This window comes from Branchiostoma belcheri, unplaced genomic scaffold, assembly GCF_001625305.1.
Source record: "Branchiostoma belcheri isolate BF01 breed outbred unplaced genomic scaffold, Haploidv18h27 scaffold2, whole genome shotgun sequence".
Classification (NCBI taxonomy): Eukaryota; Metazoa; Chordata; class Leptocardii; order Amphioxiformes; family Branchiostomatidae; genus Branchiostoma; species Branchiostoma belcheri.
In genome coordinates this window covers 9,742,855-9,759,139 of record NW_017803490.1, presented here as the reverse complement: position 1 = coordinate 9,759,139, position 16,285 = coordinate 9,742,855, and the positions used below count along the sequence as shown (strand labels likewise).

The following is a 16,285-nucleotide window of genomic DNA, read 5'->3' as shown; positions in this document are numbered from 1 at the left end:
CAAAAAAAAAAAAAAAAGATTCTGATTCTGAATCAACTCAAAAAATGCTCATGTTTTGCCCCCAACAGTTGAGAAAAGTCCTTTTCTTCCTAGTTGTTACAGTTTTGCCATCTATAAATGCAGTGGTTTGTTCAAAATTCATTGTTTGAATATTAACTCAGTATGTATGAAAGTTCTGCTAGTGGATTGAGTTCTAGAGACTGGCACAGTGAGGGCATGTTTTCCAGTGGAGAGACTGTTGCGAGTTGTGCATCTGATTTTTTCCGGCCTGTGTACTTCGGCTGTTATGAGAAGAGCTGTACTGTCGGTGGAATGAATTCTAGAGACAGGCACAGTGAGGGCATGTTTTCCAGCGGAGTATCAGTATAGCCGTTATCAGAAGAGCTGTACTGTCGGTGGAGTGAGTTCTAGAGACCGGCACAGTGAGGGCATGTTTTCCCGTGTAGTATAGCTGTTATCAGAAGACCTTTACTGTCGGTGGCTTTATCATGAGCTTCAGTAGAACCAGGAGGCATGTGACTCCGGATCACGCCGGATTCATTCCGAGCTGGGGAGAAATTCAATTAGCAGAGATTGCGATCTGCTACAACCTGGAAAACCAACCGACGGTCGGACATACAAGCTCGGCAAACACAAAGTCGGGCGTCTTCGGTTCGCCGTGAGTTTTTTCCGGTCAGCCCGGGTTCACGATCGGACTTGGGGGAGAGTGCTTGCATCTAGGGGGGGTCTGTGGGCAAATTTTGTGGGATTCAAGGGGTTTACCCGACTGGCCTGTAGGTGTTAGGAATCACTTCCTTTAATGTGTTTAAGTTTGTACTTTTTAGGTGACCTTTTTAACATGCAATTCTGCCTATGACTTCTATGTATTTGAGTGAATAAACCTTTCATTTATTCAAATAACTGACCTACTAACAGGCAAATCATGTGGTTGTTGGTGGTGTGTTGGATGTTTTTACCCAAGATTGTTGTCAAAAATTTTTCAGTCACACCACAAAGCTTCTGAAATTGAAGGAAATGAGCGCTGCGTTCTGGTTTTGTGAGAGTTAAATCTTTCGTTGTTCCCCTTCCATAGCTACAGGCTACTTTCTTTAGCTGCACAAATAAAACACAGTCACAAAACGTTGAGATTTGTCGGAAATTGACAGAAAAACGGGTGCTGGCTAGAGCCCTGTGTTATGACTTGGTGTGACGTTCTGGTTTTGTGAGAGTTAAATCTTTCGTTGTTCCCCTTCCATAGCTACAGGCTAGTTTAGCTGCACAAATAAGCGGCGTACTGAGATGACGTCATGGTTTCCAGAGGTGGGTCGTTGTGACCAGGTGTCGTTTCGTGTGTTCGCTCAGCCGTGAGCGCCTCGGGCACCGCACACAAGTAACAATCCTGATGGCATGTCCGCTGCCACGTTACACCATTACCTAATCTTCAACCAGATCTGTAACTGGCTACAACATAGTATCATATTGGTAGGGCAGTATGCTAGTATCAAATGGTCAGGGCAGGATAAAATACACCACTGTTAGGTTGGTAAAAAAGGTGCTTATATAGAAACGTTACAGAAAGCCTGATAAAAATGCCTAAAAGACACTGCCATGTTACACCATTACCTAATCTACAAGCAGATCTGTAACTGGCTACAACATAGTATCACATTGCCTGGACAGTATCAAATGGGCAGTGCAGCATCAAATACACGACTGTTAAGGTTGGCAAAAAAAAAAGGTGCTGTCCTGATGGTATGTCCGCTGCCACGTTACACCATTACCCATATAATCTCAGAGCAGATCTTTTACTGGCTACAATACAGTATCAATTGGCAGGGTAGTATTCAATACAACACTGTTTGGTGTCTATATAAGTTATATATTTCACTTTCCTCAGAGCTTCTGACTGATATACCGTAGGTGTTTGGCTGGCAAAGAAAATGTGCTGACACAGAAAAGTGATAAAAAGGCCTAATAGACAACCGAAATAAGCTGACTCCTAAACCTCTGCTTGGAGAGTAGTCACTGACGTTAATACCTGTATAGTGTAATGCCTGTATAATATAATGTCTAAGTGTATAGTTTGATGCCTGTATAGTACTAAGTGTACTGCCTGTATACAGCGAGCCATCCAGTCAGCCATGCATGTAAGGAAAGGCAAGGCAGATCCAGCGATGGTTGGGAGGGGGAGAAATCCGGGGTCGTGGCCAGTGGCAGCACGGATCATCGGACATTTGTTTGGGGTGCTTCCTTCCACCACCCAAGCTTAGCAGACCATGTAATTCCCCTACAATTGTGTCTCTCACCTTCAAACAAGTATCTTACAAATCGGGGGGACAAATCTAGCTGGTCAAACAAGCCGGGAGCTTTCTGTCCGGAAATAAAATATCGCCCCGGTCGGGGTTCAAACACGGTGCTGCGTTGTTCGTAGCGCGCAAATCGCTGTTCTGCCCATTGATCAATAAAATGTGGTGGCTGCTTCAGATGGTTTTTGCCCGGCGGAGTGAAATAATACAGCCTGGCAGGACTGTGCGCTAACTGAGCCCTGGGGAGACACTCGGAAAAAAAAAACACGTCTGCCCCTCTGCGGAGGCCGGCTACTTAACGCTGCGCACTCCGGTTGTGAGTTTACATCGGCAAAATCAGAGAGGGGGGGGCACAAGGTCATTGCTGTGACCTAACATTCTCGGTACAGTGTTTGAGCCGCTTGTACACACACGATTTCCTGCGCACGCACACACGATTTGCCTCCATGGATGAGCCACACTCTTCTACTGTTCTGATCGTACAACGGCAATTCAGGGGGGGGGGACACATCCACAAGGTCATTGCTGTGACCTCAACGTTCTCTGTACAGTGTTTGAGCCGCTTGTACACACACGATTTCCTGCTCACGCACACACGATTTCACTCCGTGAATGAGCCACACTGTCCCACCATTTCCACATGCATTATCCTCATATTATAAGCTCCATCTGTTCTTACATTCACAACTGTTTTAAGAAGTGAGAAGAAGCAGAACCTAGTTTTACGATAGATATATGTTAGTCTACCATCGCTGTTTACCATGACCTGTACTAAGTTCGCAATGAGCAAAAATGTACAATAAATTCTTTCATTCATTCATTGTCACTGTCTCCACTCAACTGTATGTATGCGTGTCACTGACACGGGGTGACCTCTGACCTAACGGGTCATGTTCTGTTCTCTTTTTCTGCAGATAGAGGACGCCATGCTGATGTTCGACAAGCAGACCAATAGGCATAGAGGTGAGCAACCAAAACAACACCACACAAATAAACCATGTTTACATCACAACAAGGTCAAACCTGGAGGTCACTCACACAGGGGGGAGGGGGGCAGAGTGTTCCATAGCTGAATAATTTTTCAGCTTCCTCAGACACGGAATTAACCAGCCCGAAACCACAGATAAACCAGAAACATTTACCACAAAGCAATACTGTTTACATCACAACAAGGTCAACCTCAGAGGTCATTCACACAAGGGGGAGGGGGCAGAGTGTTCTATAGCTGTGACCTGAATAATTTCCCTGCTTCAACAGACACAGAAACAACCTCTAATAAATCACAAACCCGTATTGTTTACATCACAACAAGGTCAACCTCAGAGGTCACTCACACAAGGGGGAGGGGGGCAGGGTGTTCTATAGCTGTGACCTGAATAATTTCTCTGCTTCAATAGACACAGAAATAACCAGCTCGAAACTCCGAACCCATACTGTTTACATCACAACAAGGTCAACCCTTGGAGGTCACTTACACAAAGGGGGAGGTGGGCAGGGTGTTCCATAGCAGTGACCTGGATAATTCACAGAAATACCCAGCTCCAAACCACAAATAAAGTGTCTACATCACAACAAGGTCAACCCTGGAGGTCACTGACACAAGGGGGAGGGGGGAGAGTGTTCTATATAGCTGTGACCTGGATAATTTCCACAGACACTGAAATAACCAGCCCGAAACCACAAATAACCCACAAACCAAAACTGTTTACATCCCTTCAAGGTCAAGCCTAGAGGTCACCCACACGGAGTGCAGTGTTCCATAGATGTGACCTTGATAATGATATAAGAAATGATCTTATGATTTTCTTGGTTTTGTAGTTGAGAAGTGAGAGCATTTTAGGTCAAGCAGAACAGAGTGAAGGTCACCTAGAGTTGACTGTTTGGGATTTTGTTGTTTTGATGCAAAACATGTCAACATCCGAACTGTCACACCTGAAAAAGCAACACCTGGGCGGAGGAAGGAAGGGGTTCTCTTGGGAACTTTCAAGAACAGGTTTCAAACCTGCCCTCTAAGCAGTTGTCGGTCTGTGATTTTCATGTGATTTTCAAGTTTCTGCCTATGTCTATGTGTGTGTGGGGAAAGTTGTTTTATTCTTAGTATCCCAACGTTTGTTGAAAGAAATACAATAATTTACTTTAGAAATAAAGTCATTGTTATTGAGCGGAAGTAGCTAAATTAGGTTATGGTACAAGAACAAGGGACGTAAAATGATAAACATATTAGGATTACTCGCCAGAAATCAAAGGCCATAATGAGATAGAGGACATGATTAGGGTTGATTGACAATCAATGTATCCCTGACATGCAGGTCACTGACCCCGTGTGCCAGAACTAGGGCAACAGTCTGACTTGATAGGTCCCATGTCTGGGGTTGCTTTCAGTGTTGTAATTGTGCCAAGTTGTGGCAGGGAATTTTATAAACTCTCCAAGCAGATCTAGTTAGGTTTTGACTTATTTTTTAAACGTTTTTGTGAGTTTTTATTAGATTTTTATGTACTGACTTGATAGGTGCCATGTCTGGGTTGCTTTCACTGTTGTAATTGTGCCAAGTTGTGGGGAAATATTATAAACTCTCCAAGCAGAAGTTTAGGTTTCGACTTTATTTTTGACATGTTTGTAGGCATTTTTTATCGGGCTTTATTTTTTATGTGCCGGTATATTTTTTTCTGGTGTAGCCTAGCCTGCACTTTCCAGTCTCTTGTGCCAAGGTGTGGTGGAAAATGTCATAGACACAGGGGAGGTTTAGGTTTCGGCTTTTTTTTTACGTTATGTTATCTGTATTTGGCAAATTATGTTCTGATGTCTACAAAATTACACTTTGCATTATGACTTACTGGTCTCCTTCTGTGATAACTTTTGTTTGTAATGACATGATGATTGACTGTTGAGCCCGGTCTTGTGTCGGGTCGGTTTGTTTCCGGTTGGTTTTTATCCCTCGGATTTGGAGTCATCCCCCACCTGCAAGTTTGGTCTCAGAAAACTGTGCCTTTCTGTCAGAAAACTGTTGTTCTGTCAAGGCTGTGTGTCTGGTGTTCAAAAGGCCTCAGGCCACAGCAGCTATTTCTGTAATATGTGAGGATGTATCCATTTCTCTCTACTTTGTTTACAACAACTGAGAATAAACATTTTGGTTTGACCATCTTCTATCGGTGCTTATAGCTAACAAGATACTCATGGCATGGGTTATATGCGTCAATCAGGCCAAAATAATGTATTTCTGAGGCTCTTGGGGTCTTTTGTGTCAAAATTCTGTTAGAAACTTTGATTCTACGGTATTTTACAACCTAAAAGTAAAACTTACAGTAGACCAAGGTACAGACCTTCCCCTCAAGACTATATATTAAATCTAAGAACCAACGAATAGTCTTGTTGTGGCCTAAGACTGCGGCAGGATCTGTAATGTATAAGTACAGGAAGTTGTGGGAAGTCAGAGTGAGTGGGAAGAGCTTTGATGCAGGCTGATGGCTCGTTAGAAACCTCGGCCAGAAGGGGCAAATCCTGCAGGACGTGAACTTGTGTACGCCTCTTCCTGAAGTTCAAGGTCAACCTGGGGCAACGACCTTCACCAGGTCGTAACGTGACACCGACCTTTTGTAGGCACGAGCAGTGAAAGTAGTCGGGAAGGTTTGAGTCTTGTTCTTAACAGGAAGTTAGTTAAAGTATTGTGGACTGGCCGAGGTTATTTTGACAGGAACAGTTTGGTATAAACCTTTTTTGTTCAGGCCTCTTGGTTCCGAGTCGAGCACTCTGCCATTGCGCCACACGACCCCTTTCCCTACCCTCCTTTTCAACCGTCTTTCTACTGTGGTTGTTTTCAGCGACATAAGTTTGCAAAGGAAACAATCGTTGGCTGACAGCTGTGTGTGTTTAACATAAAACAGCCCGGAGGAAATATAACGGCACAGGGCAAACATGCAGCACCCTGGTTCTACCTGCAAATCTGTTCAATAGAAACAACGAAAGACAACACAAGGCTTGGGCCACACCAATCTCATTTGTGGGTCCTCGGATATAGAAAAAAATATTAAAAGAATGTAAGGTTTATTCGTCAAAACACATAACAGCCATAGGCTGAATGTGCACTTAAAAACTTAAAACAAAAAACACAATTGAAAATTGCGGGCCAGTCTGGTATGTACAAATCTCAACATTCTACAACTATACATAGATTTTGCTATCACTGGTACTGCTTGTTTAACAGATAAACTGGAAGAACGTCTGAAAACAAAGCCAGAGGACATATTTTTATGACTCAGTGCATTGAGGTTTTATGACTCATTTTTATGGAGTGAATTTTATACAGTCATATTCAAGTCTTCCTCCCAGCCCTGTGCTTTTATGATGTCCGCTTGCTGTATTTTTACCATAAAATGTCCGAAAACCACGGATATAACTTGGTGTTGTCTAAGCACGATACACAAGATCGTTGCAGGAATTCAAGCTTTAAGGACAACGCTTTTTGTATTTTGGCAGGAACACATTATTCCAATATTTTATAACTAGACATGGTGACGGCACACGCAAGTCATATCAACTTATTTTATACCACCACCAACACAGAGGACAATTCAGGTCAGGAATATCTGTATCTGTATAGCTTGTATAACCGCCCTTCGGCGCAACACACCAGCTTCGCAGGAACGCGGCGCGGCGGCAGCTGGCTATGTCACACCGAATGGCTTGTTACACTCAATCTCTGCACATTTAGTAGCAGGAGCTGTTTAAAGCTTTCTAGTGATGATGCTCCAACTGTGCTTGGTGGCAACGAGTTCCAGTCTACGATAGTTCTGGGGAAATACGAGCTCAGGACAACACTGTTTTGTGTAGGCAGGGACGTTGAAACACAACCTCAGCACAACACTTAGTGCAGGCAGAAACAACAGGCTAAGTATGACACACAGGGAACAGACGTGAGCTGTTTTTGGCTGCGCTCCTATAACAATGACATGTAACACAACTCGTCAGCCTGCTGCACCCCCAGAAAGGCTCTCACTGCTCTCCCAGACAGACAGGAGTGAGAAATGGCCACAGGGCTGGCCTGTAGCCAAACATGTAGCCTTGCCACAAATGTAGCGGGTCAGGGAGGTAACCTGGGGTCGCCTGCACAAATCCAAACCAGGGGCTCGACGGCGAACAATTGTCGGCGTAATTCGGACCCAGGAATGACGGAAAGTTGATGCTGCTAATCAGGAACCTTTTCAGACCTGCCACAACGGCAGGAAAAACAGGCAGTTCTAAAACCCCCACGGAAACAACAGCGTAGTTTTAACGGGTCTGAACAGGAGCAGTTGGCGTTGTTTTCTTGTCGTTCAGAAACGAGAAAAATTTGTCAGGGGAAGGTGGAAAGTCTCCGAGGTGTTTTTTTGCCGGAGGTCGTTTAAGAGAGGTTAATATTTGTTTGTGGAGTGAGAGAGAAGGGTGGTGACAGATTTAAGAAATTGTGGCGACTTGTGGCGATTTCTGTGACGACTTGTGAGGTGGCAACAGGCAAGGTCACGGCAGACACGGGAAGGTCGCGTGGTTCATGTCAACGGAGGTCGTTGCATTCTGATGTCGTTAGAATTATGTCATCCGCGACACCGGTTAGATCAATCGTGCCTGAAGCTAGTCTGGTGATAATTCTCTCTCCTCTGGCCTCGGTTCTCGGAGTGGGGGAGAAAATTAGAGGGGACAAAACTGGAGATTTATGTTCGGGCCTAGGAAAAAAAATGTTGTTTCTTGTTTCCCGACCGACCCTAGAAAGAACTGACAAACCTAGCCTTTTTGGGGGGCTGACCACTTCAAGGGACATACATTTTTCCAGCTGACCAACCTTTTCTAGCTCCAAGATCTGACAATCAGTGACATTGAAAATATAATTAAGTGTCCTCTTGCAAGCTTTACTTTGTTAAACTGTATTGTATAACTAGGATCACTAGAGATCAGCAAAGTCTGAATAAAAAAAAAGAAAGAAAAAAAGTGGGAGTCAGGAAGTGACAGAAATTTGCGTCTGGTCGGACGAGAAGTTTACGACATGCTCGGAGGAGGAGGGGATTGTGGGATAGCGGGTCGGACGAGTGTCGTTAGCCTAACGACCGCTGACGGGGATAATCAGCTGTTAGGGACGTTTTGTTACGTGGCAATTATGGGGGCTTAGCGGACGTTTTGTTACATGTAGCCAGCATTTTGTTGCGTGTGTCTATTATGTGGGTTAAGAGGATGTTTTGTTACATGTACATGTAGCCATTTGTTACGTGTCTGTTTGGCTACTTAGAGTCACAACCCTTTTAGAGCTCTCCATAGTTGGTAAGGAAGAAGTAATGTTTGTAACATGTGGCAGGGTGGTTTGACACTACATGTAGCAAAGTATGGTGCATGTAGCAAAGTATGGTTCAGATCAGTGTGGTACATCTACATGTAGCAAACTGTGATTCATGTAGCTACATGTAAGTAAGGTATGTGTAGCACAGAATGGTACATGTAGCAAGAATGGTGCATGTTGCAAAGTATGGTACATGTAGCAATCTATGGCACAACATGTAGCAAAGTATGACCCTTCATGTAGCAAAGGTCACCCCCAATCTGAAAGGTTGCAAACAGCTCATTGTCATGGAAATGAATATTTGTGATGGAAAGTAGCAAATTTGGCTTCCCTAAGTGACAATTGTTTTGGGTAATGCATCACTTAGCCACAAATGTAACGAGTTGATGGCCTTGTTTTGGGGCGAGAATTGGAAATCAGAACAAGTCGTTTGGTTAATTACAGGCCCGAGGAGTGTGATTAATTGGCACATGTGATTTTCACGCGCTAAACACCCAAAAGCTTAAGGGAGGAGCGGTGAATCGGTTCACTGATCAGATTAAACACTTGGGTTCTATTCAGGATTTTCTGAATGGTTTATTTATATTATCAACATACAACCTTGTCTCAATCTGAAATACTTTTCATATCATATTCAGGAAATTCCTTTTGTTCGGAATTACTCTGGAGAAAAGTAGAGGAAACATTTCATGTCAGACGTGATGCTCTGACCTTGAAGGTCATGACCTTGTCATAGGTGGACCATTTAGAGTGTTCTGTTGTTTTTACTTGGTTACTACGGCGATTTGTAGATGTGTAAACTTTAATTTCAGGGGGGGGCAGCAGGACTGCAAATTTAAATAATTCTAACCAGGACTGATGAAAACGAGTGACTTTGAAGGTCATGACCTTGTCATACGTTGGCCATTTAGAACATGTTGTTGTTTTTTGCCCGTTTACTACAGTACAGTGGTTTGTAGAGGTGTAAACTCAGGGCAGCAACCCTACGAATTTGAATAATTCTAACCAGAACTAATGAAAACGAGTGACTTTGACTCGCGTGTCCTTGAGCCCCCCCTCGTGTCCTTGTGGAATGAAAAACGTGACCAATCAGGCGCCAGGTTTGATGCGGGAGGGGGAAATGACACGACGAGTACTGCCGGCGACTAATTGCGCAGGAATTAACTTCACACCAAACTCGCGGAGTTAAAAAACGGGCAAGCTCTCCGCTCCGGCAATGTCATACCAGCAACGCCCTTGTGCGCTTCAATGACAAATTCGTTACGGAGAGGTTCCGTGGATAATGGTTGGCATGACGACCGGGTGGCGGGCCATTTTAATTATGATATTAATGCTGTCGTGACAGATGGGTCCCTCAAGGCTTCTCACACTTCTAATCTGTAAAAAACTGCGTCATTTCAAAACAGTGTTCTGTGTACAAAACTGGCTTCATCACACTTCTAACCTGTAAAAAAACTCCCTCATTTCATAACAACTCTTACAAAATCTGGTAGAGAACTGATATAACTATTGTTAGTCTAGCCCGAAAGTGCATTTGAAGGCTTAAAGCAGGCTTTTTGGGTGAAATTGTCCATTCTACCACACATAATGTATGGCAGCATTTTTCTTCATGGGATAAGGCTGGAAAAACTTTTATCTACTCTGATATAATGTCCTTGGTATGACTCAGAACATGATGTAGGACAGCAAAAAATCCCCGCAGAAGCTTTCTAAAATTTTGTACATGCTTGTTTCAGCATAGCAGCAAAATTGGTCACTGTGAGGAACCAAACTTTCAAAGCTTTTACTGGATATAATAGATAACTTAATTGCAGTTATACAGGGTACAAAGTATCTATTAGTTGGAGGATTTTTAGGATTGGTGGAATTTCTAATATCTATAATGTTACAGTATTTGATATATCCCTATGTATAATGTATATATATGTGAACATATGCTATTCACTCCCAGTATGTAAGAGTTATGTTAGCCAGCTAAAGCCCCCCCCCCATTACCGAAGTGTTGTGTGGCGCGATGCTCAGGAAAACGTTAGTTCACACTCTGGTCCGTCTGAGCGACTGAGTGTCAACATCAACAGAACCTAAGTCTCAATCCCAACATCCTCATAACACCAGACTTCGTGTCAACATCAGGGGGTTTTCTAGAAAAATGTAGCATGAGGGAGCAGATCGTAAGCATGGTGAGGGGGTAAAGTGTGGTTATGAGAGTAACACAGTTTGTAATGCTAGAATACATTGTTATATTGTTTTTACATCTTCACTGGCAAAAATATCATTTTGAGAAAGACTAAATGGTTTGTAAGTAGCCACTTAGGTTCGATCTGAAAATTGATATGAGGGAGCTGGCTGGTTACATGAGGGAGCAGTGCCCTTATTCCCCTGTTTAGAAAAAACCCTGAATTATACTTATATTGTTTTATCTTTACTGGAAAAAATATCATTTTGAGAAAGACTAAATGTTGTGTAAGTAGCCACTTAGGTTCAATCTGAAAATTGATATGAGGGAACTGGCTGGTTACAAAGTCAAAGTTTATTGCACAATGATTGTCACGGGTACAATGTATGGCAAATGACAAGATTACTATTTGGTATGTGTCTAATATTATGCTATATATATAAAAGGGAGTAGCTCCCTTATTCCCCTGTTTAGAAAAACCCCTGAACATCAACAAAACCTAAGTCCTCCAATCCCAACATCCTCCTAACACCCCACTCCACATGCCTCTAGTCTAAATGTTTTCCCTCAGGTGTGTATCTATAAGGAAAAACTAACACGTCTCGTGTTGGGAAAAGGGGGGCTGATATTTTGGTAAGTCCGTCGCAGACTTTATTTGGACTTGCGGAGCGTCGGCCGCGATTGTACAGGTATGTCTGACGACGTAAACCTCGTTAGTTTGATGACATAAGTAATTAAAAGCAGTGTGAGAGAGAAAACACGGAGATTTCCGCGCTGAGTTAGTCCACTTGTGCAAATGTTATATTTGGAGCTCTGGGTGGATAGATGTTGTCATAGCCGTGGTGTCTGAACCCTTTTAAGCCAGGCCTACGTCTGCGTTTAGAATTCCGCACACTGTCCGCGGATTAGCTGGACAAGCAGGATCTGGACAGGAGCTTTAAAGGCATCCAGTGCAGTTTTTAGAGCTTGAAAACCTGGTTTTGTAAAGCCAACATTCTAGTCATTTATCTACATACTTGTAGTTGAAACCACACTGTCCCAATGTATATTGACTTTCATGGAGCAAATATTCCCAAAATTCTGACGGAAAATGGTTACTGGAAGGGCCCTGGGCTGATTTTTAGGTACCACCCAGAAAATAAAGGACTCATCTTGCGGCTTGTTTCTGCAGTTTTAAATGCGCAAAGTATGAAATACTGATTTCAATGTGCTAATGTGAAGCAGTGTGTGTCAATATTATAAAGATTGCCTTATTCAGAATATTTCCAGTTTTGCTGCCCTGAAATCACATTGGATGCCTTTAAACGCCGTCCGGACGCCCCTTTGAAAGTTTGAGCGGGCCGGGGAAAAATGTGGACGTAGCAGGAGGAAAGACAGAGGCCTTTGTGCTTTAGAACTGGCCAAATAAGGCATTGGCGCGGCGGCAGGGTTTGTTTTGAGGAGGGATTACCGATTAGTGAGCTGAGAAGTTCGGCAAGACGGCTTAAAAACTCTCCATTGGAGATCAGGGCAGAACTGAGCCCAGAGTTAAGCCGCTTCTAAAACAACCTCTGCCGGATACAGGCTGGTGGTAGCCTCTACCAGGCTTCGGGAGGCGACTGGAATCTAGCCTCTACAAGGCTTCGGGAGGCGGCTGGAATCTAGCCTCTACAAGGCTTCGGGAGGCGGCTGGCAAGAGTAGAGAGATAACATGCCGAGGGAGTTGGTCCGCTAGAGAGAGCATTTTGCCGCTCCTGAAAGCTCCTGGTAGAGTCTGGGTGTTTGTGTGTATGTTCTAGTGAAGACTCTTGGAGAAAACTGTCGAACACTGTTGTGTCACAGGCAAAAGTCACAAGCAACTTTCCTACATAACAAATAGCAAATGCAGGTATAGAACACTGATAGAACAAGTGAAAAACACTGAAAGAAGTACAGTTCTATACCTGTTCTATCGGCGTTCTATCAGTGTTCTACACCTGTTCTATCAGTGTTCTATTCCCATTCTGCCTTCACATGCCAGTCCCCTGTTTTGTCATTGATGAATCACTTTAGCACTTGTTAGTGCAAGACCTTGGTCTGTCATTTTAACCTGGCTGCCAATTTTTGCACCAATCAAGCAGCCAAATTTGTAGGAATTACACCCGAGTTATGGTTCTGATGGTAAACGTGGGACTGGGTCTAATTTGTCTAGTGGCTTTGGGACAGGTTTTTTAAGAGCAGGAGAGCAAATTAAACAAAGCTGTGTGTGCGAGGGGGAGGGTAAGTAGTGTGAGCCTGACCACAAGAAAGAGGACTGAAACAGGAACTTTTGTTCTCTCCGGCGAAACCTGAGCGTTTCCTCCTCTCCCAACTCTCCTGCCTTGGTCCGAGCGAGCGTTCGCGTCTGAAGTGTGGTTTGAGGAGGTTTTGAAAACCGTTTGTTCAGTGAGACGATTAAGAAGCGTTCTGTAGCGGAGAGTACTCGTGTGCTCAAGTGGCAGGTTTTGGGGTGAGTAAATTGGCGCTGTGCGGCCGGCGGTGTTTCTGTAGTGTTTGTTGGTGTGTTAATGGGTATAAGTAGGCAAACAGGATGGAGACTGGGGGAAAACATTAGTGCTGTAATGAGTCCTGATGGAAACATTAGATCTGTGATAGGGCTTAGGAAAAAAATATGCTGTTTTCTGTTTCCCGACCGACCCTAGAAAAACCTGCCAACCCTAGTATTTTTTTTGGTGAATCCCAGCAAGTACATATTTTTTTTTAGAGCTGATCAACCTTTTCTAGCTCCATGATCTGACACCTGAGTGATGAAATGTTGTACAGTCATTTTTCCTACATTGATATTGAAAATACAAGTGTCCTCATGCAGGATTTACTTTGTTGAACTGTTTTGTATGAGTTGGATCACTAGCCAAGGTAAAACAAAAAGGAAAAAAGATAATCCCTACCGACTGACCCTAATTTTTATGGACTGAAACAGGAAACACAACACTATTCTTCTTTGGCCTGAAGCATTAGTTCTGTGATAGGGAGTTTCAGAGGGAGATGGGTGAGGAAATTGTGATCAACCAAATGGTCCCTACTGAGGATTTGATAGGACTGTCACGGATTCTGAGAAGTCAGGTTCTGATACAAAAGTTATTAGCCTGTGTTAGAAACACTCACCTGCAGTCTGCATTTAGCAGAGACACTTTCAGTATTGCAGGAGAAAAATTAAGCAACCTGCAATTTTGCAGACTGAAAAAATCAGGCTGAAAGTTACACAAATGCAGTTTTGCTCGCTAGAAGTCCTCCTAACAATTGTGCAATCTGTTGCCAACCTGACCCTACACAAACTCTAGTTAAAATGCCTTTGTTTTCCAACTAAAGCCTGTTGAATCCATGTCTCAAGTATGCAAATCTGCTTGTGTGGTGGCTCAAGTATGCAAATCAGCTTGTGAGATGGCTCAAGTATGCAAATCAGCTTGTGTAATTCGGCCGGACATGATTAGGATAATATTGCCCATTGTTTTCCATGGGAAACAGCTGCAGAGAGGGCTTCAATAGAAACAATGGCCAGGAACAAAAACCTCCAGAAAAGGCAGAATAAAAACTGTTGGCTGAATCGACAGCTGTTTTGCAGAGCTCAAAAAACGTTCGAAGTCTTAGGCCATCATATAAACTGTTGTTCACTGTTGTCACTGTCACTTCTGTACCGTGAACTTATCATTACAGTTAACACATAATTCCTTAACTTTGATTCTTTTTCCTGCACCTGTCACCACCGTGAATATATAGTTCAATGAACATGTCCATTTTTCTCAGACCGTGAACTTTTGCTACCGTGAACATAAAGTGAATTACAGTACTACATATAAACCCAATGCAAAATACCTTTTCCCACAAAGCTTTATATATAATAGCTCAACTCTAAAACTAAATACTGCAGACTTTTACAGCATCCTGGTTTTACAGTCGTGTAACTGAAAGGCATTTTTAGCAAGTAAAAATCCACCTACACCGACATGTATACTACATATAAACCCAGTGGAAAAATACCTTTTCCCACAAAGCTTTAGCTCAACTCTAGAACTAAATACTCTAGACTTCTACAACATCCTGGTTTTATAGTCTGTCTGTAACTGAAAGGCATTTTTACCTGGTTTTGGCCTTTTTAGCAAGTAAAAATACACATACACCTACATGCCTATATACATATAAACCCAGTGCAAAAATAATACCTTTTCCCACAAAGCTTTTGCCCAACTCTGAGACTAAATACTGTAGACTTTTACAACTTCCTGGTTTTACAGCCTGTAACTGAAAGGCATTTTTACCAGTAGGCAGGGAGAGAGTAAGACTTTTACCCATCTTGTAATTATGTATGTATTTTGTCATTGTGTTTTACTCTCTTTTCATGTTTCTGAGTAGGAGGAGTCACATAAGCAACTGTGCTTTTTGCCTAACACTAAGTGAATATATGGGAATAAAAAATAAACGCTCTAGACTTTTATAGCTCCTTCCCACATCCTGGTTTTACAATCCTCTAACTGAAAGACATTTTTAGCAGTAGGCAGGAGAGAGTTGGACATTGATGAATAGCCCCAATTTGTATGAAACATGTACACCATTAGGCCGGTTATTAATTGATCGGCCAGTGTTTGAATTGGGTGCGAAGTGGTTGTATTAGAACCATCCCGCCGTCAATTGGACCTGATTTACTCACCGTTTTCACCGGCAAATTTGCATGTAACAAGGGCAGAGACGTTACAGGGAAACAGTCGCTGACGGCTGGTTTTTGTGGACGTGTCTCGAGTCATTTGTTCTGGAGTGTGAGAAGATAAAATTTGTCATGGCTGTTAGAGACTCTTTTTGTACCCTTCTTCTCTGTTCATGGAGGAACGTCATCGTTTTGGTAGCTTCACCTGGCAAGGGTAGCTCACAGGGAAGACTTACCTGTTTCACCTGTACAAGGAACATTTTACCTGTGCTATTCTGTATCGGTATAGCCGCTATAACTGTCCTTTGGTGTAATACACTAGCTATTATCAGTTTACCTGTATAGGATTATAGGAATGATGTTACCTGTTCTTAGGAACAAGGTTACCTGTACTACACATAGTTTTACCTGTTTTACAAAAGATAGAAAGCAAGCAAGGAGTTGATGTTGTGGTCCTGTGGGTAGTTTGTTTTTATTTGTAAACAAGGTTTGGTTTGCCCTGGTGTTTTTGTACCAGGAGTGTGGATCTGTTGGTAGTTAATCATGTATACTCAGGGGTGTGAAAATGTTATAGTTTAGTGACAGGGGGTGGGTCAGGGGATGATTAGGGGTGTTAAAATGGCACAGGTTACTGAAGGGGGGGCGGGGGTGTGAAAGAGGAGTGTGGGGTGTGAGAGGGTAACACCTGGTTGTAAATGAATTGCAGAGAAATTTGTGTTAACTCGCGTGTGTAACTCTGGTCACCATACACAGGAAAAGGAAGGGAAGGACACATCACTTATGAGATCAACAATCTGCAATTTTGCATCATTATTAAGTCAAGAATTGTTTCCAAATTGCAGAACAAAATTTTGACTCATCTGCG

General features: G+C 43.0%; 1 protein-coding gene across 13 annotated transcripts in view; it reads left to right on the top strand.

Moving 5' to 3' along the window:
• LOC109468848 (RNA-binding protein Musashi homolog 2-like) overlaps positions 1–16,285 on the top strand; it is a 137,015-nt gene that overhangs the window by 22,456 nt on the left and 98,274 nt on the right. For all 13 annotated transcript variants that reach the window (XM_019767201.1, XM_019767200.1, XM_019767198.1 and 10 more), the window contains exon 7: positions 3,200–3,248. In XM_019767201.1, coding sequence (XP_019622760.1) covers positions 3,200–3,248 — 49 coding nt within the window. The remainder of the gene's footprint in view (positions 1–3,199; positions 3,249–16,285) is intronic.